Source organism: Ammospiza nelsoni, chromosome 5 (assembly GCF_027579445.1).
Source record: "Ammospiza nelsoni isolate bAmmNel1 chromosome 5, bAmmNel1.pri, whole genome shotgun sequence".
In the NCBI taxonomy this organism is placed as follows: Eukaryota; Metazoa; Chordata; class Aves; order Passeriformes; family Passerellidae; genus Ammospiza; species Ammospiza nelsoni.
In genome coordinates, this window is record NC_080637.1 from 44,181,461 (window position 1) to 44,207,491 (window position 26,031).

At 41.0% G+C, this 26,031-nt stretch overlaps 1 protein-coding gene across 1 annotated transcript in view; it reads left to right on the forward strand.

Annotated features, from left to right (window-relative positions):
- Positions 1-25,705, forward strand: part of CRADD (CASP2 and RIPK1 domain containing adaptor with death domain) — an 81,170-nt gene extending 55,465 nt beyond the window's left edge. The window contains exon 3 of the mRNA XM_059471940.1: positions 22,271-25,705. Within this exon, the coding sequence (XP_059327923.1) occupies positions 22,271-22,566 (296 nt within the window). The 3' untranslated portion in view covers positions 22,567-25,705. The remainder of the gene's footprint in view (positions 1-22,270) is intronic.
- Positions 25,706-26,031: the final 326 nt, after the last annotated feature.

A 26,031-nucleotide genomic window follows, 5' to 3' on the forward strand; every position in this document is an offset into this window, starting at 1 on the left:
GCTAAGCTTCGGCCTCTTCAGCTCCTGGGGCTGACTACAAGTCCCACAACATTTTCTATAAGAAGTCTAAATTCAAAGCAATGGACAATATAAAATTATTTAGATTTTAGAACTTCTGGGGGAGTTTAGGTTATCAGAACATATAAGATGGCAGTATTTCTCTTTACTTATCACCTAGATACTTTCCTGTGTAGGAATTGCCAGTTTTCAGTTGCCAAATTATAATCCAGATTAGAATGAATTTTAGTAACAGATAAAATGATTCTTAAAAACAGCTTGTGTGTACACCCTTTTGAGAAACACCAAGGACTTGTGTAAATGTTTTCTGTAAAGGTAAAGTATTCAGGTCAAGTATGTAGTATGCTTCTGGTGTCTTAAATTTAGGAATTTTCCTACACTTCAGCACTGCCTCTCTCAGTGAGTCAGGTTTGGAAATGAGACTGATAGCCAACTGGCTTTTCTTTTAAGAAGATTCAGAATGCTTGAACAAACAAGTTGTGAAAGGTTCCAAAGGGAAATTGCCCAGACTGGAGCTTGTCTGAGGAGAGTTTGTCATCAAGGGGAATTCTTTTACATCTAAGAAATCTTTCACCAGCAGTAGACATCCCTTACATAGAAAAAACACTGCCAAGCACTTGTGGAAATATTTGAGCTGGAAATGACTGACTAATTGATTACTGGGCCTTTTCTACCACAGCCTTTTTTTTTTTCTTCCTTCTCCATCTTCTTTTCACTTGTTCGTTTGTTTGTTTTCTTTTTCTTTTTAAATCATGCAGTTAAGAAACCAAAGGCATTCCTGGCCAGGATGGTTTCCTCAATTGACTGAATATTCCCATTTCCTCCCTTGCTTCCACTGGCCCCACTGGGACAGAAAGTTCTGCTGCACGTTGCTCAAGACTCATCTCCTTTAGCAGCTCACATTGAGAGTTTCACTATTCATTTGCAGACCCTTGATCAACCACTGGCTGTCAACAGAGGCAGGGGGCTAGAAAGCCCTACAAGCCCTTGATGTCTGAGAGCAGCCAGAGGAACTGCTTCACTGGAGGGACAGAGAGGTCAGTTCAGTCTTCTGGAACTGAGGGCTGTGGTTTCTAACCTCCTTGTAAATGAATTGTGAGTGTAGGAGTGTTCTGTGAAGGGTGTCAGCAAGCAGCACTAGTTCTCATATCTCATTGCAAGGACTATGACATTGTGTGCTTTTGAAATGAACTATTTATCCAGTTCTGGAAGAGAATTCTAGGCTGCAAACTACGAGTGGAGATAAACCTCCTTGTGGCCCTGTGTTTGGCTTTTGTGTTACTGAGGGGCTCAGCATTTCTCATTGCTTTGTTTCTTGCTCAGTCTGCCAGCTGCTGTGGAACATGCTCTCAGAAGTCTCATTCCCCCTGTGCACAGCAAAGAGGGAGCCTCAGCCTTCAGGAAAGCATCTGGAGGTCCCATGAAAATCCAGTCTTTGAAGTCTCCCATGTTGTACTTACCACTTTGATTTGTTCAGACCTCTGTGGAACTTTCAGCTATTTGAAGGACTCTCCTTTTTTTCTTTTTTAGCACACAGTGCAATACCTTTCATCAGCATCTTTTCCCTGGAGTGTTGTTTGCATTTGCCTCTTTCTCTCTAGAGCTTGCTTACTTCTGAAGCTTGAAGTGCTCAGCTTGCAGTATTTGGGCATGTCTCCCACTGAGTCAATTCCAAGATACAGAACTAGTCTTGTCTCATTTTTTTACCTTTGCTACCTTGTCAGGCTACAGCATTTCCTGCAAGATGACACATCAGAGTAGATAGGTAACAGCTCCCCTGACTTCTCAGGGGGTTTCCCTTCAGCTTCCTGAGCCTCAGGAAAAATTAGCTTTTCAAAGCTCCTCTCAGCATCCTCTGAGGCTGTGTCAGAATTTTACTCTACAGCTTGTATTTCTTGCTTGAGTGCTTCAGCTGCTAGTCATTTCTTCCTCTAGTAAGATCACTTCTTTCTCAGTCATGCTTGACAAGAAGCTTGGAATTGTCTTCTCTTGAAATTGTCTTATCTTGATGAAGATATTTAGCTTGCATGGGCCTCAAGTGCTCTGTCTGTCAGGCAATTTAATGCTTAATCCTCCGGTTCCCCTTTCAATGGCACACATCTCTGTCTCAAAGAGCAGCTGGAGAAGAGAGAAAAATTTCCTTGTAGGCATTTTGTGATCTTGATAATTTGACAGGCATCAAGGGAATTGCAAGGACTGCCTGTGAGACTCTACTGGGACAAGATATGACTGCTTTCCATTGCCATAGTGCTCAACACCATCCTTCTCTCTTTCCTCAGCATCTTCAACCTTGAGATCCAGAGAGAGGCTATAAATGCAAAATGAACTTACATGAAAATCACAATGCAGTGTCTGAGCATTGAGCTTTATCAGACATTGAACCGGTTACTTTCCTTCATTTGGAAGGAACAGCTTAAGTAAAGTGAGGATTCATTTGTGTGTGAAACAGACTGTCAAGATGAACTTTATTGCTATGAAATATTACCAAGGCACCTGCCCCATACAGGTTTTCTGATATTGCTGATATTGGTATTCTGATGGCAGGTGGTTTTGTAGGAGAACTTTGCTGAGCTTCTCTGTCTGCAAGGAGGCATCTTGAAAGGGCTACAATGGAAGGTTGAGGATAGTTTGTAGTATTTCAAAGTGTCAGTTCCCAACTGAAATATTTTAATGTAAGCTTACTTAAAAGCAGTAATACCAGTCAGGAAGAATTTTACAAGCTGAACATATATTTTTCTGTTTGACTTCCCATATGTAGGTTGCATTATTAACTGATATTCAGTGATGGTACCAGAGCCCAAATTTGGTTTTTATCACAGAATTTGCATTTTATGGTCACAAAAGTTGGAACTTGGAGGGAGACCTTTTACAAGGACATGTTGTGACAGAACAAGGTTTCAAACTGAAAGAGGGTAGGTTTAGATTAAATATTAGGGAGAAATTCTTAGTAAGAGTGATGAGGCAATGGATCAGGTTGCCCAGAGGTGTTGGGGATTCTTCATTCCTGGAAGTGTTCAAGGCCAGATTAGATGGGGGTTTGAGCAACCTGGTGTACTTAAAGGTGCCCCTGTCCATGGCAGGGGGATTGGAACTTTATAGTCTTTATGGTCCCTTCCAGCCCAAAGCATTGTATGATTCTAACTAGACTGGCCACTTTCACTTTCCTTTTTAGGGGTTATTTTTAAAGTGTTTCACTTTCTGGCTCCCCTCCATTTGACCTGTGGTGTAATGTTTGGACTAGAGATGCTTCTGGGGAAACATTAAATCCAAACAAACTCCTTTCCACCCTGTTTTTCATGAAATCTTTCTTGGATGGTCACTAAAGTTCTATTTTTCCATTACATTCTCTATTAAACACAGACATGCATTAGAGATCTCATGGTTAATAACTTTCCCAAACTAAAGCAATTTTAAATGCTTTTTTGTTTGTTGTATTTTGGAAGGCAGTTAGAAACACTGTGGTGCTTACTTGTTTTGTTTGTTTAATTTTTCTTTGTTTTGGGAATTTGGGGGAGGATTGTGAGTTTTTGGCTTTGCTTTGTTTTTCCTGAGGATGAGATGGAAGAAGTGAGGAATTGGAAACACTGGAAATCCTTGGCAGAATAAATTTTTCCCCTTGGTAGTATGTCTGGAAATGAGAAGAGACGAGTTGTTAAAGGATTGGTGTGTTATACTGTGATTTATGGAAACTTTCAGCAGTGACAATGCCTTCAATCATACCTAGGGACATATGAGTTCCTCCTTTCACAGCAGGCTGATGTGTTAGGTGTTCCTGCAGTCATACAGACCATACAGATGCTACACAGGCAATTTTGAAGAGCTATCTTTACTTTTATAGGGTGTGCAGCAAAAGCAGAATGAAATATTTAGATCTCACTATCAGGAATTTAATAAATTAGCCCTCGATTTCTGATTCTTTATTAGATATATTCCAGTAAAGAAGCAATGAAGGTCAGGAATGGAAGAGGAGAGGGGACTAAATAATATGGGTGGAATTGATGTGAAGATTTGCTGTGGCTGTGATCTCTGTGGTCTGCCTGAAACTTTGCTGAAGCCTGGCTTCCCAAGAAGTTGCATTGTTTCTCTATCTTGCTTTATCCATGCTTTATTAATTTATTTCATGTCTCATAAAATCATCAACTCAGGATGCTATAAAATCTCTGCTTGCTTTGCCCATGTCTAACATATCTATCATTTTCCTCCCCACACTCCACACCTGGGATAACATGACAAGGGGTCTCCTCATGTCTTCACAGGCTGCCTTTGTGTCAGGGTCCTTAAATCAAATAGTTTGCTTTGTATCCTATTGTTGGATAAAATATGTATTTCATATGTGGCTTTGGTAGTGCAAGCATCTTATGAGACATTCTTCCTGCTGGACTGTTTTTTCAACAATATCTGGTTTGAGTTGATGAATCTGAGAACTATAATCTGTATTTTTATTATGAGCTTCTTGGCACTGATGTGTAATAAATTTACTTCATTACCCCATCCAAGAGAAATACTGCTAAGTTGAGGGTCATGAATATTTCATATCAATATCCTGTCTTTAATAAATCCTAGTAACTTCTGCAAAAAATGTCTGCTTTCTGTTTTGGGATATTCAGGAAGAAAAATATGGAAAAATGAAATATGTTAGTCTGAGACTTCCTAGCTTTTCAGTGCCTCTGTCTCCTTTGTCTTCCTAGTTGATATCTCTAGGATGTTCTAACTCATCCTGGCTGGAGCTGAGCCTAGGGACAAAATGAGGTTGGTCCATCCATACTTACTGGGACTCACTTGCTAAAATGCTTTCCCTTCTAGCATTTTAAAACTTTTCCTCTCTGAATCCTAAATTATTTGTATATAAGAGCTTCATACCCAGTCAAATATTTTCTCTCCATGGCCGTGGCAAGCAAAAGACAGTATGAGACTGGTAGGGTTGTGGGGTAGTGGCAGAAAACCTACGTGATGGGAACCATGTGGTGTGCCTGGCATGTGGCACATGATGAAGCCTGCAGGCACTGCTGGTGGGAGCATTAAAAAGACTTTCTCAGCATAACATTGCCTGGCCCTTAGACTCTGCTAGTATTCCTGTCTTTCCAACAGGCTGACATCTATGCTGGCAGCTTGTTCTGCTTTACCTTGTTGTGGATAGACAAACAACCTTCAGAGTGAGCTGATGACTTTGCAGTGTGTTCATCTAAAGTGTAAGAAAGTAGATTACATAAGAATATATTAAGATTATATGGTTTTATTCTGGTCCATTTCAGGAGATGATCCATGGGGCCCCTGCTGGTACAAAATCCTGGTACAGGGGAAGATTACATCTTGCTGTACATCAATAGGTGTAACACCACCTGTTATCCACACCTAAAACTCAAGCTATGTTCTCATAACAAATGAAAGCTATGGCACAGTACTTTCCAAAATGAGCTGTGATACCAAGATTTCAGTTTACTTTGGAAGATGGGACCAGGATGTAATTTCATAGGTGGGTTTTCTGGACTGTTGTAACTTGTCAAAATACACTTCAGTCAGTCAGATTACTGGAATTCCCTGGGGGAAAGCAGCCTTCAGAGGAATTAAAAACATAGCGTAGCAGCACAAATAGTTTTCTTGCCTGTTGCATAATAGGGTGACTTGCTTGGTTATTCCATGGTTGGTCCTTTCCATGCTGAAAGAAGTATTTGGAAACAATCGTCTAGACTACACTTAATGGTCTGATCTTTTTTTTTGAAATCATGTTTCCAAGTGAGGGAAGAAACCAAATTAAGGTGAGCATAGGGAATTTCCTAATCATCTCGTACCCTGAAAAAAAGGTTTGCTGTTTATGTGGAAGACAGGAGGCATGATTTTGCAATTACAGCATATGATAAAGGCTCCAGAAATCTTGAGTTTTTAGTTCCACCACAGATCTGTCTACCATTCCCTCCTCTCCCTGCCCTCTCCTTTTTTTAAATTGGTCTAGGAGGACCTTGGAGTCTTGTGAGGAAGGAATCACATTGTCTGATGTTGCAGAATATCAGGACCCATTGGTTTTGTTCTGCAACACATCTAGATTTCCTGCCACAAAAAACAGTAGGGTGAATCTAGAATCAGACCATTGTGTGGGTGGGAATGCAGGAATTTCATGTGCTGTATAAATAAAGATATTTCGTGTTAGTATTGCTTCAGACAGAAAATGTCTACAGTGTTCATAAACTACCCTTTGCTTTGGGAAATGGGACTGACACCAGATATTAAAACCTGAAGCTCATGACTTTATCACTCGTGGTTTGGTTTGCTTTTCAGCTCACCAAGCAATACTTTCCTGCTCTAAATACAGCTTACACTAAAAATCAGTGCTGCTATTGCAGCTGCAGTGACAGCCCCTGCTTTGAATGAGATATTCCATGTGCAAAGTAGCAATTCCACATAGCACAGCTCAAGGCTCACTGAAGCTAAGAAGGACTGCTGGCTTGGCTGATGCATGCTTCGTGCTGCTTAATTTGGGCTGACACCATAACATCTGACCCAGTGGTGCTTTATTGCTGGTGTAGGGTTGCTGTGTTCCAGCTCCAGTTGCTGGATCAACATTTGCTGTTGGTCTGCTGAGTGGTGCATGTGTATTCACACAGTTGGGGTGTTCCTTCCGCTATTTCTAGGAGCAAGCAAACACAGAGGTGTGGAGGAAAGAGGATGCTGGTTGTTTATCCCCAGAACTCATCGTGTTTCCAAGAGCTGTATTTGTGTTGGTTTGTCTGGAACTTGCACCAACGAGATCAAAAGGTTGGAAACACTTGTTTCACATTTTGTAGATAGTTGTCGAGTTTCAGGAGTTTCACCCTGCTGCTGCTCAGGGTGGCATGGAGTTACAGCTTGCTGTGCTAGTGAGCCCTGCTGTGCTGTCAGAAGGGGGGATACCCAAAGGAAGCTGTGCTGCCCTGTGGTCACAGCACAAACTTGGAGACTGATGGAAGGGTCCCAGTCAGCTAACAACCTAGCCTTATAGGACATTCCTGGACAAAAATATATGAAGAAACCCCAGCTAATGAAGGAATAAACTAAATAAGTATGTGTTTCTGTCACTCTCTTTTCTGGAACAGTCTTGCCTTATGTACTTGCTATTGCAAGTGAGATTTGGGGTTGTTTCTGTGTCAAAAGCTTTTTTTCATGGGAGATGTGGTACAGCTAGAGTAATGGGTCACCTTCTACACCTGGTAATGCAGGCTCTGTGCTGAGTGAGTTTTTACCTGGGAATTGAAATTTTCATGGTAGTCTCAAAAAGCCCCCAGCAAAACAACCCTTCAACACCACCAGTTAGAGTAGGAGGATGGTTGTAGGTAGATAATTAAAAATTAAAAATTGTGTCATGTTAATTATATAGTCTGGCTAGGTATATGCTTCGGTAATATAAAAAAATAATACTTTGAAGGAGGAAATTAGGGAGATGGCTATTTTTGCATTGGTAAAGAGAGCAGCAGTCTGAAAACAGCTGGGGGCTGGTTTGGCAGCAAAATCTTAACCCAGCAGCCATCATGCTTGCCATCTGCTCAGACAAAGCACACGTGAAACAAGGCTGACTCCTGAGTTGTCACCAAGCCGGTGTGTGGTACATACACACACTGTTCTTGTCAGTGACTGGAGGGTCCCAAACCTGCTCAGAGCCCTGCCCATCAATGCCATTGGAAAATCAGTGGCCTCAGCACCTTTTTCTTACCAGCTGCACCCATCTGTGATGCTCTCTCCATGCAGGGGAAGCCCCTGCAGCTTTTGGCTGCTCTGGTCCTCTCCTTGCTCACCAGTGCTTTCCTCCCTCCTTCTCAAACATGTGGAGGCAGTGGGAATTAACACTGGGAAGTGCAGAGCCAACTGGCAGGAGGAAAGCCTGACAAGCTGTGCATCTACACTGGGATTCAGGGTTTGATTTATACAACTGAAACCCTGAAAAGAGGTTTGAAAAAATACAGCTCAAGAGAAAAATTCAAGCTGACCTCTTGCCACACAGCTGGAATCTGTGCTACGTGAAACAGAGGTACCAGGTCTCTGCTACCTTCCACACAAAATGACAGTATTAACTAGACCCTTATTTAGGAAATTTTAAATTTAAAATATGGCTCTGAACCTTACTGGGCCAAAACAAAACAAAACAAAAAAGCAACCAAACAAAACAAACCAGTAAAAGCTCCCTCTTGGTGGAAAATTTTTGTGGGTTTTTTCTAACAGAAGCTGAGGAAGGCATTATTCTCTGTGTCACTCTCCTTCCTGCTCAAAAAATGGGGGAAGGAGAGAAAAAGTTGGAAAAGGAAGAGAAAAAGAAAAAAACAAATGGGTTTTTTAAAAGTAGGAGGGGATTTTTGTCATGGAAAAACTTGCAACATAGCTTTGACAGACAACTCCACCTATCCAGCAGGAGGGCTGCATGCCTGCCCAGCATGGGTTGGGGAACAGACCAGCTGCCTTTCTCTGGTGGGCAGATGTGGTGATAGCACATTGTCCCAGCTCCAGAATCCTCCAACAATTGTAAAATGAGGCAGGGAGGAGAAGAGAGTTTGAGAAGGTGGCAGAAGGTGGGAATAGACTAAGTCAGTGCTAAGAGTAAGAGGCCAAAAGGAATCTACATTGTGAACTGTCCTGGAAAAACTATCACTTTGTGTAAATGCAGACATCAGAATTTGATTCAAAGGTATGTTTTTCCATATTAAACCCAATGCCTTAAAATTCCGTGTGAAGCAGCTGATAGAGGTGAGGGGCAGATATTTACCTGTTTGTTTCCATAACATTTCAGCCTTTCTAGCTCAAATAGCAAATGACCCCTTTGGTTGTCTGCTCCCTTTTTTTATCTGTACCTTAGTGGATTTCCATATTCCAGTATGCTCAGTTCCTTACCCAAGATTACTTGGGACAATCTATTATTTACCCTTCTGGGACCTGGTCAATTAAGTCTTTGATTAAAACTGGAGAGGTGAAGCAGGGCTCCATCAGCATCTGAAGATGGGCATCTTTCAAAGCTGTGATCATGAGTAGGAGATCCGGGAGATGAGCTGCTGGGCTGTTGGCTCCTCTGGTGCTCTTCCTTTTTCACCTGTGTAGGCCCAGCTCTTTGGAGTTATTTGAGCACAATCCTGGCAAACTCTGTGTACATAACCTAATACATACAAAGCCTTTTTCACAGCCCACACCTGAGACTGCAGACTCCCCTCCCTAAGTGTTTGTGTTTAGCAGAACATCTCCCCTCCCAGTCACATGGGGAGCATGCAGACAGTGCAGTGTGGAAGCCATAAAAGACTGTAGTTCACATACAAGAAAGGCTAGGAGGCTGATGGTTCAGGGTTCCTGGAAAGCCTGGGATGCTGTATAAATGAGGTCATATCTAAAACATCTTCAAATATGTTTCTAAAGCAAATGTTGCACAATTAAATTAAGGCTGCAGAGGAATAAAAAAGTTGAGATGGATTTGTTTTTCTGTTGAGCAGCACAAAAATGTTATATATAATGATTCCCACAGAAAAATGAGGACTTCAAAATTAAAGCCCCAGCTGTGTTGTCAGTCAAAGAAAGTATATTGGATTGGGACATACAGAGCTGTAGACCACTGTGTAAAACCTGAGGAGTTCTCACCTTCTCTTTCTAGCAGAGATATGTATTTTCCTGGGCTTTCTGGTTTGGTCTAATGTGGACATTCATGCAGTAATTATCTTTTTTCTCAGGGTCAGAGACTGATAACCACTAGAGCTGTGCTGCAGATTGCTTCAGCTGCCTCCTGCTGTCCCTGCATGTAGCTCTGATCTTACTTGATAGATATTCTCAAGCTGTGTTCCTTAGGGTCTTTAAAAGAGTATTGTGTGGGTTTACAGAGCTACATTTTTTTTTCAGTTGTGTCTCTGAGACATTTCTCTATGTTGCTTGAAATTCCTTCACCAAGCTTTTGTTCAGCTGTTCCAAACAGACTTGCTCCCTGTAAAATCTGTGCTCCTGCCTTACTTACAGACACAGGCATCTTTGGTTGACTGAGTTTCTCTACTTTCACGTGGAAATACTTGCATGACACAAAGAACCGTATTAAAAATTACTTCAACTTTCCTTGCTTGTTTTACAGAGGGGGTCTGTTGAGTCTCTTTGTCAAATGCTTTAGACCTGGATTGTTTAAAAAGGAGATGTGGCTTCTTGAGGTAATCTAAGGATACTTGTCCCAAGTCTCACAATCTGCCTGCACAGAGCTTCCTGAAAACAGTAAGGCTTTTTACAGTTTTCAGCTTGACTATTCCCATTTACTTGGCAATTTTGACATGAAAATCTTTATACCTGTATAAATGTGGAGAGCCTGGTTCAAGCATGGCTTAAAGAAAGAGGCCATGAAGGTATACAGCTGATGGGAAAGTAAGGGGTAGGTGTAAAGCAGCAGTTCCCAGGCTTGATTTTGTAAATAACTAGGTTCTCTATAACTAGGTTTTCTATAAACAGCAGGATTCTCAGACAGTCTTCCCATAACAGGCAAAACATTCTGTCCTTGGGCTCTCTGGGAACAGATAGCTGCTCTGGGAACAGATATGAAGGTTTGAGAACTTTTCATATCACAGTGAGAACACTGGTCCTGTTTTCAATAAACAAACCAGGTATTGTAAAACAAAAGGAGGGGTTAGAGTTTTCTCTGTAACCTATCGTGAGCTCGGATTTTGCAATATGCATGAAGTTAATTAACACTATTATAAAGGGTGACTGATTTGATCGATAAATCGGAGTCGATGCTGATCAACAACAAGATGGGTTGGCTCCCTTCGCTTTCAACATATAAATGCCAAGATGCTTCAAGCAAGGATTTTCGTGGGGTGCCTGAAGTTCTCAAATGTCTCAAATACAGTATAAATATCAGTATGTAATGCCTAGTGAATAGCATGTCTTGAAAAGACTGAGTTGTAGCAGTACCTTCATGTTCTTGTCAACCTCTTTAGAGTAGATAAGAAGCCCCCATTTTCAGTCAACAAGACTGAATAAAGATACTTAAATAGCTCAGTCTTGTGGCTTTAGCATTCAACTCCCAGGCTCTGTAACAGACTTAGAAAGCTTGAATCTCCTGAGATCAGAGAACACCAAAGAATTGCAGCCAAATTTTCATGTCTTCTGCACTTGGTGCTTGTAAACTTGCACATGAACCCTCTGTCAGTAGGATATTTCCATACACTAATGTGCAAATGGAAGGCCCAGTTAGGTGGGTAGGCACTATGTGTCTTCTACACAGAAGGAAGGAAGGAAGGAAGGAAGGAAGGAAGGAAGGAAGGAAGGAAGGAAGGAAGGAAGGAAGGAAGGAAGGAAGGAAGGAAGGAAGGAAGGAAGGAAGGAAGGAAGGAAGGAAGGAAGGAAGGAAGGAAGGAAGGAAGGAAGGAAGGAAGGAAGGAAGGAAGGAAGGAAGGAAGGAAGGAAGGAAGGAAGGAAGGAAGGAAGGAAGGAAGGAAGGAAGGAAGGAAGGAAGGAAGGAAGGAAGGAAGGAAGGAAGGAAGGAAGGAAGGAAGGAAGGAAGGAAGGAAGGAAGGAAGGAAGGAAGGTTGTTTAGAGTTGTGGTGGTAACATTTTCAACATTATGGAAAAAAGGCATCTTGATTTCTTTGTTTCTGAGTTTGTAGAACTTAAAAGATGTTTGCTTAAGCAAAGAAAAAATCCTTTTTTAAGATTTGCTTTCCATTGTTACCTCTAAGAGGTTCCTGTGATGTCAGTTGTCAAGGAAATGACAGCCCTGCTGTCTTGTTTGTGGCAGGATTTGAGGTTTAGTTCCTTCAGGGACACAAACATCACCTGCATTTCTGCATGTCTGGGACAGAAGAGATTTGTCTAGTATTTAATTCTGCCTTTTTGTTTTGTTTCAGCCTTTCTTAGATTAGACATAGCTGTGCAAAAATCCCAAACCAAGTAAAACAAATCTTTTATGGTCTGCTGATCTTCCAGCCTTTTCATTCTGACGTTAAAACATTTTTATTTCTGATTTGTTAGGTATAAAAGCCAAAATGATTGACATTTCAATTCTGGATCAAAGTCTGGCAGCTAGTAGACTACAGAACTATGAGGGAAAATGTTCTCTATGCATGAGACATGAAAATTAATTGTTTAAGCAAAATATTTTTTCAGATGTTTAGGTTTTGCATATGAATCATCCCACTAATACTAGCATAAATCTTCTACAAATAGCCTTAGTAATGCAAATATTTGCCAATACCTTGTTTAACTTTGAACTTACTTCAGTTCCTTTGGCAAAGTGCTATTCCTGAGTGAGTAGAAAAGTAATTGGGTCCTCAGCCCTCGAGTGCATGGTTGCAGCTGTGAGTCATCTCCTTACTTTCTATGCTGTCTTGGGATCTCTAATGACTGCAGAGGATCAGCGTGCTGTGTCACCCGGCACCAGCCATGTCACAGGGCAGCCACGAGCCCTGCAGCTGAGCACATGCTGCAGGGTGTTATGTCACTGCTGACTCAAGGGGGGAAAGAAGTGCTCATCCAGTCCCTGCTGGCGTAAAGTGCTCTCTGAGTTAGGACCTCGCGTTCGGAAATTACCCATGCTCCCCTTTTCACCCTTTTCATACCAGGGTCAAGCGACAGATCCATGACCTGAATTTGTAGAAATGAAATTTTAAAAAAGGAATGAATTTGACTTGCTTGTATCTAAGACTTTCATATAGTCTAATTAAGATTTGGAAAAATTAGCGGGATTTGTGTGTACATAGATACATACATACATACTATATACATATCTATATCTATATATATACATGTATGTATGTGCACACAACACACACAAATACATTCTAACATTTGCTTTACAGAGAACTGAAAGTCTTGCGGCTGTGACCTTCTAAAATTACAGCCCTATTAGATATCTAAAATTGCTGTTGGACAGTATGGATCTGTTGAAACCAGCCATGAGATTCCAAATTGATTTCTTGCGTATCTTCAACTGACTTGGCACTTGAGAGCACTGGTTGTGATGCCAAGCCTCTCATTCATCTGAAAATGGAGAGAAGCAGGTGATGCCACCTCAAGCCCTCCTTCCTGACACTCGTGGAAAGCACTGTCTTCTGACTCAGGCTGTTGAACTGCATTTGGCAAGCCAGGCATAGCAACTGATCATAGCTGAGCATTGTATTTTAATACTACTACCTTTTTTTCTGTGGATTTTGAAGTGTTAAAAAGCCTACTGAAGTTCATAAGCATTTAGAGCACTGATACAAAAAATGGAAGAAAAAAAGAAACCAGCCGGGATCTACGTCTGTGTTGCTTATGGCATTTCGTGGAGTCTCTTGCACCTATGCAAAATGTCTTTAAAAAGACACTAAACAAACCTGTTGCACTTTGTGTATTTGTTTTGCATGGATGTAAGTGATTAAATAAAATGCCAAGCAGTGGAGGATTCAGCAGAATGATAGTACTGTTTTAGCTTGCTCTGCGTGGCTTTTTCTATTAATACATGTTTGTGGTCAGAAAGGAACGCAGTCTCACTTCACTATAATATATGCAGTATTAATTTTGGTTTGACACCTGCCAGGCAAAGATCCTCACCAGCCAAAGGCATTCTTCACAACCAAGCTCCATCTGTTGTGCAGATCTTTGATATTTTTAGTGACTTGAGCCAAAGCAAAAAGAAGAGCCAACTTGAAGGAAAAAAAAATCTTGAGGAGAAATGAATAGTTCTATCAAGGCTAAATATAATGGCTTATTGTCACATTTGGTTTAAGTCCTGTGAGGGAAACATGTGTGATCAGTTTTGTTTTAGAAGAAAACAGTCCTTCATACTAGCAGTGTCATTGTTGTTGTTGCATGAAAGGAGTATTGATAGCTGAAGTTCAAACACATGATTTTATTGCTGAAATGTTGTAGTCTTTAGAAAGACTTCTTGATAAAAGTTACTGGTAAAAAAAGTTTACTCCCTTATTTGTACTCAGCAGATTAAAAGCCTAGGGAATCTTTGATTCTTGTGTGCAAAGGAGCAGCAGGATTAACACTTGCCTCAGCTCTTTGAAAGACAACTCAGGCTTTTTGAAATAAGCTTTCAAGTATTATCTGTCAAAAGAAGATAGCTTCCAATCCCTTGACAAAAGTTGCATGATGATTTTGTCACCTCACTGACAAAACAATCATTAATTGCTCCAGTTAGCTTTGTTTTTCACTTAGAGTGGGTGAATTAATCTGTCAGAGCTGCCCAACCCACAAGGGTAAACATTTGCCTCCTATGATACCATGAGACATCTTCAACAAATATGAATGTGTTTTATGATCATCACAACTTCATACAATCACCTGCTGATCATTTATTTTTGTTTGTGATAGCGTGGAGAAGAAACAACTTGACTAAGAAATTATGGCTCTGTGGGCTTCAGATCTGTAATTAGTGGTTGAAAGTTCTGTATTATCAAGCACCATTCAATTCACTAGGAACTGCAGAGCATTGAAAACTATATAGAAATGCAGTGACATACGTCAGAATTTGATTTTTTCAGCATTGTTTGTAAGGTTGTCTGTTGCTGTAACTGCTGGCCTGTAAAACAAAACCTCTCATCTCTACTCTTTCAGACTAGCAAGTGTCTGTCTTTGTGCTGTCTAGTAGTTCCTGAAAGCTTGAATGGTCCACAGAACCTAACCATTCAGTAGGTATTTCTTTTTTCCCTTAGTGTATTGCTGCATACTGAACTTGTTCATGCATTTATATCAAAGGTACACTGCAAAGATGCCATCATTAGCTGTGGTTTCAGTGCTCATGCACATTACTCACTTATGTATGACAATATAGAAGTTAATAGGAAATATTAAGCAAATTTTACTTCTACTTCAGTGTCTAGAGCAACATCAAATGCAAAGTATAAAGCCACAGTATGATTAAATCTAATCCTGCCTGTAATGTAGGGTCATCCTGCCTGAAAAGAGAGTAAACATTGTATTGTGTTGTTTCTGCTTACTTCACATAGGTGCTCTTTTCCTTGCTTGCATCTGCAGCTGCCACTTATTTATGAAATTTATTATTTGATCTCACAGTATATAGTAGTAGAGAAATACTGTGTGACATTGTAATTAATTTCTTTTCATGGAAGACAAAATAACATCCACACTATTAACTGCTGAAACTTCCTCCCTGCTCTTTCCAGTAAAATGTGAACAAAGATGTGAAAACCGGATCTCTTTCAGTTCCTTAAACATGGGGATTGTTCCCTATGGCTTGAAAAGGATGGAAATTGAAAAGAGAATTAATTCATTTACGGACTTCTCTGACAATCTGTTTAATATAGATTGTACTGAAGATTATCAGTATAGCAGAGATCTGTAGAGGTACAAAACGTGTAGGAGAGATTAAAACATGTTTAAGATAACTGTGTAGCTACTGAAACTGAATAGTGGGAATACAACTGAAAACTTTTGTCATGAAATCTGAATGTTTATGTTTCAGATTTTAGCAGTCTGCTTCCACATCTGCAGCTACTAGGCAGTCCTTAGCAAGTGATAAAGAATACATGAATTAGCTGCTGGTACTGAGCCAAAATAGAAACATTTGTGTTCTTGAATTGCCTGTAGATTTACAAAATTTTATGCTGTTTTTCTTCCCCTAATACCCAAAATCTACTTAATGTCACAAAGTGTGGTGTTTTAGAGCTCACAGAGGAGAAGAGCTGCCAACAAATGAAGATATATGTACTTTTTAATTACACCACCAATGCAGAGTCCCAGCAAGCTTTTGGCAGGAAGGAGCTGAATTTGGTACCTTGGGTGGATTGTGCTTCACTTCAGGGAAGTGCCATAGATTTGGTTACCAAAGGATAATGGTCACAATTTATTCTGCATATTGGCTGTCATATGTATGGTAGATTCCAGTTTTTTGAAAATAAGACAGAGAACTTAGTATCTTTTAATTCAAGTCATAAAAACCAGTACAATGAGGAAGAATGCAGTCAGTCTTAAAAATGTATTTCATATTTGCTTTCATTTTGATTCGTGCCTTTCGTAATTTAATTAAGATACTTGGAAATGTAAATTACCATGACAGAAGTATGCTTAAGTGTGTTTTATGATCACTAATTGACAGAAGTTGGTTTTATTAATGTAAATTTCATATATAATGTTTGCATTCATCAGAAGTTACCAAGTTACAGAGACTGTGAAGCACGACTACTCAAACAAACATAAAATTCTCCTGTCTGGCACTCCAGTCATTTATGGCTACAGGCTGGCTTATTATTTGAATGTGATATAGGAAGAGGACAGGCATTTGCCTGCAGTTTCACCCGTTAATATAGTGTTGGGCAAGTACAGCTGAACAAAAAAGCAGCAGAGCAACTGTACTAATGGAGACCTACTGTAACCTCCCATCTTCTTTTCTAATGAATCAAGCCAAGCCATCCCCTGCAGTTACCCAAGAATTTCTCTTTATTCCATCCTTCTCACCAGGATCTCCACCATAATCTTGTGGTTTACTTCAATCATCTGTAGCACTTACTGGGATCCTTCAAATGCTTCTTTGCTGTCCCTTTGATCCAGCATCTCTGGCAGCTCAGGGCAGTTGCAGCTTCTAGAAGTCTCCATTCTCTCCATTAGTGGGAACATTACATAGTGTCCTTCAGTTCAGGTTCTGCAACCCCACCTTGCTGCTCATGACAGCCTGTCCCAACCTCATCTGCCAAGGGGCAGATCTTATCTTTCTTCATGACACACTCTCACTGTCTTGCTCACTCCAAGGGGATTTTACTCTAAGGCAATTGTACCTGTGTATGTGCACGCTGTTTACTGTTGTGACATTCAGTCAGTGAATAATTTCTGTAACATAGCACAGCTGCCAAAACACACAGCACACAGCCTTGGCAACCATGCCCATTCTGTACCCAGTGCTGGCTCTATGGCTCAGGCTAGTTGAATAAGTGGGCTGGAGGGAAGCAGAACCTCACGCTACATTCATTATTAGGGATGTTTTCCTTTAGCCAAAGTGCCCTACATGCTACAGATGGCATGTTAGCCATGATGGTTCTGAGGAGCTTCAGAGTCCCTTTTACCTTAATTTCCTGTAGTAACCAGGGCCATGCACTCTTCTGCTGTGGGATGTTGTGTGTATGCATGTATCCCCTAGTAGCCTCTGAACCTCTTGTCCAAAATGAAGAAGCCTGTTTGCTGTTGAGTGAAGGAGCAGTTTCATGAGTGTCTTGAGAATAGGTAAGCAGCTGGAGAAGACCTGAAGTCAGCTGTAGGATTCACATCCTGGGCGGGAACTGAGGCTTCTTTGGTTTGCTGCTTGTAGAACCTCTTAATCTAACTTTACCACTTCTCAGGGAAGAACTGTTCTCCAGATGCCAGAAAATATGATTAAAGAGGGCTCTGAAATGTTTGCTTTGAACTCTTCAGAAATCATGATGAGGATCTGATAAGAGGGTTAAGTGAAGAGCAGTCAGCGTCTTGAGTCTAGATCGCGAAGGACTCCACACACCTAGCAGGGAGATGCTGAGGCCAGATGCATGCCCAAGCAGTTACTCCTCTTTACAGTCCCATTCTAATTATGCAAGGTCTGAAGACCAGACTCTCTGACATGTTTCTGATGTGATTATATAAAAATTAGAATATTTTCCTAGTATTGTTCCTGCCAAGGGCTCTTGCATGCTTCGTTTCAGCATACTGCTTGATTCGCAGGAGGGTTTTCTCTCAAGCAGGTGCTGTACTGGAGGCTAGGAAGCATTCTTGACCTTCGCACGAAATCTTTATCTTTTTTCTGTAATGATTTACCCAGAGAAATAGACTGTGTCTGTGCACCTCAGCATTAGAATGTGCAGCTCAGAGATAGCTGGATTCCCCTTTCCTCTTCTAGGGCTCCTTCTGTTTTATCCCACAAGTATGTACATGGTCCTTTAGGTGGATAAGATACAGAGGAAGTGCTGGAAGCAGAGACCAGTCTGCAGAAACACCTTTCCCAACAGACAGATTTATTAGTTATTAGATGAAAGATGGGTCATGATATATCCCTGACTCTTCAGTTGTCTCCTGAACTGCCTGTGGCATTGTTCTTATAGGATTAGGCAGCAACTGACTGAGACTTTTTCAGTACTTTCAATTCAGGTGCAATTTCCATCCAAGTCCCTTTTACACAGCAGGGACCAAAAAAACAAAAAGTTGAGTTTGTGTTAAAATCTAATGACTTTGCAGGGGAGAAGTCTCTCTGAAACGCCAGCAAATGCTTTTGGTCATACACAAAGAAGTCACATGTACATGGAGAAGGGTCCTTTAGCTAAAACTGTAAGGCACTTTGTGCCCCAGCAGTTCTGAGGGATCAGCTGGGTACTTCACAGGTCACCCAGAAATGCCTCAGCCCCTTTGGCTGCTGTCTCCTGTGTGGGCCTTATCTTACATCCTCCCATTTGTGCCAAGTGGGACACAGCTGAGGTGAGTTTGTTTTCTGTCCCCCTGATTTTTCCAATATCTTCTTGGCGTCTCCTACTTAAAGATACAGAGGTTCTGAAGAAAAAGAAATGCAAGATGGTGACTGTCTGCCTTTGCCCCACGTGTTTTTTTGTATCTTTGTTATTTGGGTGACTGTTTTGTCTGGTCTATATCTGTGATACTATTTATATCCAGCTCTGTTTCCTGTCCACACTCACCAGCACCATTGTAACTCTTGGTTTGTCCTATGGCCTGGAAGTACAGATGTACACACAGGCCACAAGTTGTCAACATCTCCTGGTTTTTAACTGGAACAATTAGGATAAAGCTTAGTGTGGATGAGCTTCCTTCAGCAGCCTTGGGGAGAAGCACATTCCTTCATGCTACAACTTTGACTAGAAGGAGCCACAGGTCTTTCTCTGGGTCAGTTTCAACTTCACAACCAGTGTGGAGAGTGTCCTTCCTGTCTCCAGCTCTATGGAAGGGGAATTTCATGGTCCCAAGAACCAGGTGGCTGGTGGTCCCAGGAGAGCACCAGGCTGTCTCTCTCTCCAGCACAGAGCTGTTGGCTCCTCATTCCTCAGGATCTGAGTGGCTTCAGCAAGAGCAGCAAGCCTTCAGCCTCTAAATCTCTGCAGCGTGCAGCCCTGGCACCCCGCAGCCTGGACCATGCCCACAGGACAGTGGCTGGACAGAGTGTTTCACTTGGTGCTCTCACTGGGGGCAACAGCAGCACAAATTGCCTTCTCCAGAGCAACCCTCAACACCCTCTTGTGGTGCCCCAAGCACCCACTGCTCCTTCCACATCTTCCCATTTTTACCAGTGCAGTCCTCGTTTTGCTAAGCAGAAGCGCATGCCTGACAGAAGAAAAACTTGCCCTTTTTTTTTTTTTTTTTCAAAAATGAGGTCTCAGTATCCTAAAAGTACCTTTCAAATGCAACTGCAGGATCTGCATAATTGAAACTTTTGCTCTAATCTCATTAACTCCCTCAGGCAGTTCCTGACAAGTGGAGATTATAAATGAGAGTTTGTAGTAAACATAGCTAAAAAAAAGGTATCTTTATTATTTTTGCAATATATTCAAAGCAGTCTGGGCATGAGCACAGAAAACTCATTTCTATTTCACCTCAAATGCCATTATGTTTATTAAATTAGGAGTAGCGTTAATCCTAGAACATATCGAGATTTTTTTTGATTTTGCATTTATCATAACTGAAAGATCTCACTAAATATTTCTCTATACATCTAAATAATATTGCCTGTCATGTAATATTTATCTCCAATTTTCCTCAGTGTTTTTGTATCAGAACTGAAAATCAGCTATCACAGAAAATAAAATGGGACTGAAATACCAGTCCTTTGTATTAAATTTAACATTTGGCTTCTGTCCCAGAGTTTTCCACATCCATATTAGAATCAGATGGTAGTGTAAGATGAAAAGATCTCCTGGATGGGTTTTATTCTGATCCTTATTAAAGGGCCGATAACAGACTGAAGGCAAGATAGTTGTTGCAGTAAAAAAGCCTGCTTAATATCAAAGGCTGGATGGAGAAGCTGACATGTATTATTATTAGGCCTTCCTGCCTGATCACATTTCAGTGTCATAAAATCATTCTGCTAGTGGATGTGACGTATGAAAACTTCAGTGTGAGAGCAAAAAGCCCAGGCTGGCAGGTATTGCTGCTGTGGGTGCACAGTAGCTGACCATAAGCCAGAGAAAGGGTTTAATATCAAAAAGTATTGTTGGTGACAGGACAGTGTAGCTATATTTATTTTATTCTCAGCTATTTGCATTCATGAAAGACACTGCCTTGTCCTGACTTGCCTGTGAAACTGGTATCACATCTGGTGTGACAGCATAGGGCAGCCCCACAGGTATTGCTCAGCCTTCTTCAGAAGCTGTGCATCCTCTGCCCTATCCACAAACCAGCACTTGTCCCAGATTCCTTTGGCTGTCTGGGGACAGAAAGATGAAAGAGACCTAAATATTCTTCAGAAAGCAATTTTCTCTTTACTCAAAGCAGCTTTGTATAGTTCTTGTGTATTATTTGGCTGAAATTGTACAAACATTTGCAGGCTCTGGGTCTTCCATGAAAAAACAATTACTTGATAAAATGAAGGAAAGGTGCTTTTTGGAGTTTCTGTTCTGCTGTAGTGGAGACTGTGAGCATGATATTGGAACTATAAATTAGATTTTGCAAAGCAGCATTTCTGTAGGGAGTCTGCTGCTTCAGACCAACAGGCTATAATCAGCATTTTTCAAAGGGGTATTTTGCCTGTGTTTTGTTGCAGTATCTTCAGCAAGAGAAGTAGAGCAGCAATTGCAGACTGCATTGACTCTGTTTCAGCTTTTGATCACAAAGGCTATCAAAGAACAAATATGCTTTGTAGGTATTCTGCACTGCTTTTCTAAATGCACCTTTTTAAAGGCTGGCATATGGTTTGAACTTATAGGCAGAGAATCATTTTGCTGTCACTGGCTGTTTACAGCATCAACATCAACATTTGAGCTTGTACCTAATGCTCCTTTTACAATCAGCGGAGAGAAATGTGCACATTTAGAGGAGTTGAGTTAATTATTCTGATTATTTTAGACATCTTCTTTCCAGTGAAAGAGTTTGTATTTTAGAAGAGTCTATTTAACTTCCCAGCAGTAATTAATCCTAGCATATTTAGTTCAGGAGGTGTTACCTGTTGTTAGGTGAGCTGGATCCCACACAGCATGTTTCTGAATACTATTGTATTCTCACTTGACTGCTGACACTTTTTTGTATTAATACTTTTGGGGTTTTATTCTAATTATCAGATTATGCTAGGGAACACATAAAGAGATCAGTTGTGTATGCAAAAAAACTTCCTTCAGTCCCTACAAGATTTTTACTGCTGATAATTACAGCTATCTAATGATTCCTATGAAGGCTGTTTTGGTAGTTGCATTGATCCTGTCCTCCTCAGGTACCAGTTCAATGTGAAGTGTCTCTTTGGATGAAGAGTGCATTCTCTTGGGTACATGGACAATCCTAAGGGACTTAACATCAGGCAAAAATCTCTGAGAAAAAATGGGACCTCCTTGCATTCTCCTGAAAATATCTTCAAAGAGGTCAGATGAGTGGAGCTGTATCACATGCATGCCTGATTTCAGGAATGTTACAAGCTCTGACAACAAGAACTGAGGGATAAGGAAGCATAATTTGTGTTTGTGAACAGTGTTGGTGCCCTGTTCATTTGGGTACACCTGAACCATGCTTATGGCTTCATTCAAATAGAGGAAAAGCCCTCAGGCTGGTCTCCTCAAGATGAGTTTGCCATGTATGACAGTGTGGAAAGACTTAAGTGGTGTCTTAGGACAGAATTTCCTGTGAACAGTCCTCTGAAAAAAAAATAGTGTAATACCTATTAACTAAGGAATCAAAGTTATTTCTGAAGTGTATAAATGGAGTCCCAGAATAGGAGTAATAAGGTATTATTGGTCCCATGTTTGTCACTTGTCACTGTATCATACTGGTGCAAGCACATTGAGGATGATGGCTGCTGGAAACAGGTTCCCTGAAAACCTTTCTTGTTCACTACCCCAAAATTTATAATTACTTTTGGAAGTCTTTGCTTTGGTGTACGGTTCTGATGTCTGGGTTACTGACATTGAAACCCACAAGGCTCCCTAGGTATGGTCTACTGAGCATTAGTTTTCCTCTGATTAATCTTCTGATTGATCATGTAATTAGTTTTTCTAGGTAAATATGTATTCTGTTTCTTTAATTAATTAACTCTTTTGCCTCAGCTTTGCTCATGCTTTTCCCTCCTTTGTCAAGGTCTCCCATTAACTCTTGCAGCATTGCCTAGTGACATACATGCTTTTTCTTTCTCTTTTTTTTTTTTTTTTTTTTTTTCCCTCTTTTACAGACTTCCCTGAACTTGCGCCATGCATTTTGAAGATATCACCAACAGATCAGCAGCTGAACAAGCTGGCAAGGAGGCTGGGACCTGAGTGGGAGCATGTAGCTCTGTGCTTGGGTTTGTCCCACACTGACATCTATCGATGCAAAGTCAATCACCCTCACAACCTGCAGTCACAGATCGTAGCTGCATTTGTGCTGTGGAAACAGCGCCTGGGGAAAAAAGCAACAATCCAGAGCCTGCACTCCAGTCTGATGGCGGAGGAAGTGGATCCTTCAGTGATACAGTACATGCTTGAGTGAAGCCGTGCCATTTATTCAGAGCCTCCACGGGTTTCGTTCAATTCAGTGAAGAGGATGGAAATGTATGTTGAAGATTGGATGCTTCAAGCTGTAAAAAAAAAATGGGGCTGGGAACTGCGATTTTATTAAGCTTAAACATTCCAGTTTTCTGTGACATCTTGTGAGTTGTAATTCTTTTCATGCCAGATTAATTTTTAGCAGGCATTAAAAAATGGATCACTCTTTCCTGTTCCCTTTTGTGCTATTTCAGTGGGGATATAGGGTGACAAAGTTCTTGCAACAGGCGGGCCTGCAGTGAGTTCAGCAAGGTTTTCGATTTCACTGAGGGAGTAAGACTTGGTTTAAATTATTTTCTGGACTATGTAGGAGCCTTTTTACTGCTGTTTCATGCTACTTCCCTGATATTACAGCAAGAAATGAGACTAATCACCATTACTAATTTAACAATTTTACAACAGTTATTGCAGGTGGCTAATTTCACATTTATAAAAGTTTCAGCATGTAGAGTTTCTTGCTAGGATAGATGGTTAGCACTTTGGTCTGCATTTGAAAAAGGCCCTAAGTGGAAGTAGCAGGAATGTAGTGTGCCTGTGAGGGTTTCTGCTGTTATAATTTAATGGGTGTAGGTTTCTGCAGGCAGGCCCTATGTGGATAGGCCTTGTCACAGGTGGGAAGTTCTCAAAGACGCACAGTAGAAAAGTGACCAGGCAAGAAGCAGGCAAGAACCAGGTAAAGTGTGCAAGAAGCAGCCTAAAAAAGGAGACAACTTCTAAGTTGTCCATGTTTGTCTCTGCTAATAAACCGGGACACCACGGGTGCCTGCAGAGTCTTTGAACTGTGCTCAGTATCCAGGCAGCCTTGTTTCATGGTGAGCTCAAGCATCCACAGGCACATTGCTCTGACCACTGCACACCCAATAGGGCAGGGAATTCTGCAGGTCCTTGCTGGTCAAAATGAACTTCCCACTGCTCTCCCTCCAGCTTCCCTCCAGCCACCCACCAGGCTCATTTGCTTCCCACCAGCTTTTCTGCACCTAGTGGGGGCAGCTTTGACACTGCTATCCTCAGTTCTTCGCCAGTGTAATTGTACCACCAATGAAAATAAGATTTTATGCAGAAAAACAGTGAAGCTTATGTTCTTCTACTCCTTCTCTTCTGTCATGGAGATTTTATTCCTGCTGGGAAAAAATACTGAGATCTTTGCTGACCAGGCAAGGGGGAATCAGTCTGCAGGACATCCAAAGGCAATGGGAGTGACCAGATACTCTCTGAGGACTATTGATAAGAGGCAGAATATATTAGATACTCTCTGAGGACTATTGATAAGAGACAGAATATATTAGAATTCTCCCTGAGCAGTTTGCTGTACAGTAAATGATGAACAGAATTTTGATGCTGAGTTTCAAGGTCTGTTTATGAGCAAGTTACTTTAGACTGTCTCATCTACAGAGTCATTGCCAAAGAATTTCCCATCCTGCAAAATTTGCTCTAATTTCACAGCTTAACAGCCTTGTCTGTAGTTTTCACTGGGGCAAGAATGAACTTCACTGCTTTTCATTTAAAAAAAATTTGTTCTTTTTATATGCAAACTTTGAAAGACATGGGAAATTAGAAAAGACAAGGAGATTTTAAAGAAATCCTATATGCCTTGATTTTTAGAAGCATGGAAACAGAAAATATATTCTGTCAGGATCTGGCTCCTGCAGGTTCTGAAGCAATCTGGTAATATTTTGGTTTTAATCTTCTGTATAGAGTTCTGACCTTCAGTAAATTGTGATACTGTTATACCTCACTCAGATCTTAATTGGGCATATTCTACTTCCAGAGATTAACTATATCAAAAATTCCAAATAAACAAGGTAAACTAATTTAGGGTTTGAGTTTTATTTTTTTCTTTTTCATGATGCTTTAATGACAACATATTCTTTTTTAGGTGGAAAACCATCCCAGAGCAGGTGTACAGACATTTGGCAAATTCATATGAGCACAGCCCAGCACAGGGAGTGGGATGAGAACTTTGAAGCAATTCTGACAGTGAGATTGACAGGAGCATGGTTTGCATATTAGGGAAGAGAGGCAAAGCAGTCTTCCTGGCAGCAGTTTGGAGGAAAAAAAGCTAGAGATGGTTGACAGGAGGAACTACTGAAAATGTGATGTAGAAGAAGAAGTTGACTCCCAGTGTCATAAATGTAAGTACCTTATCTTGCTCTGAACCAGCAAGAACCAAGTCTGAACACAGGCTGCCTTCAAGGCAGTTCATCCCCAGTTAACCCAGAATGAACACAGTGCTCCAAGGAGGCAACCAGTCTGGGCAGTAAAACAATGTAATGGGCACACTCACATGACCCTCATACTTTCTTCTCTGGGTGAACTTTGCATTTCATGTTCTTCATTTAATGAAATCATAGGATGGTTTGGGTTCAAAAGGACCTCCATGATCATCTAGCTCCAGCACATCTACCATGGGCACCTTTCAGTTACACCAGTTTGCTCAAAGCCCAATCCAACCTGTCCTTGAATGCTTCCATGAATGAGGCATCCAAACATATCTGGGCAGTCTATTCCAGTGCCTCATCGCCCTCACAATTAAGGATTTCTCCCTAATATTTAATCTCAACCTACCCTCTTCCAGTTTGAAGCCACTCCTCCATGTCCAATCACTACATGTCCTTGTAAAAAGTCCCTCTCTAGGTTTCTTGTAGGTCCCTTTTAGATAGTGGATGGTGCTATAAGGTCTCCCCATAGCCTTCTCTTCTCCAGGCTGAGCAGTCCCAACTATCACAACCTTTCCTCATAGGAGAGGTACTCCAGCCCTCTGGTCCTCTTGATGGGGCTTCTCTGGACTCACTCCAGTGCTTCTATATCCTTCCTGTATGTGGACTCCAGAGCTGTTAGCAGCACTCCGGGTGGGGTCTTATGAGAGTGGAGAAGAGGTAGAGAATCTCCTCCCTCAATCTGCTGGCCATGCTTCTTTTGATGCAGCTCAGGATATGGTTGGCCAATGTCAGGTTATCCATAACTAATATACTTAGAGTCTTTTTAATGGTTAAGAAAGCAACCTTCAGTAGGTATGAAATTTCATGCCAAATAAGGCTTCCTTTCAAGCCAGGTATCTGTCTGAGTATCTGCTATGGGGCACTGGAAACCTGATGGGTAAGTGTCATATCAGGTAATTTCTCCAGCTTCTTTAGGTGGGCTAAATGGTACAACCCTTGCACCTGGTACTAAAATTACAGGAGCCACAGCTAGACAAGGATTATAAAACCTGGCCTCTCATATTGTAGAGCAAAGCATAGAATTAATAATTTATAGTTGCTTTCGCATTCCAAGGGCCTAAATGAATGCTGTAATACTTGAGTTGCAAATATTGAAGGGAGAGGTTTACTTGTTTTATGAGATTGTTTCCATTGCTGATATTTTAAATTCATGGAAATGTTCCTATTAGACTCTTCATTTTTATTAAAGC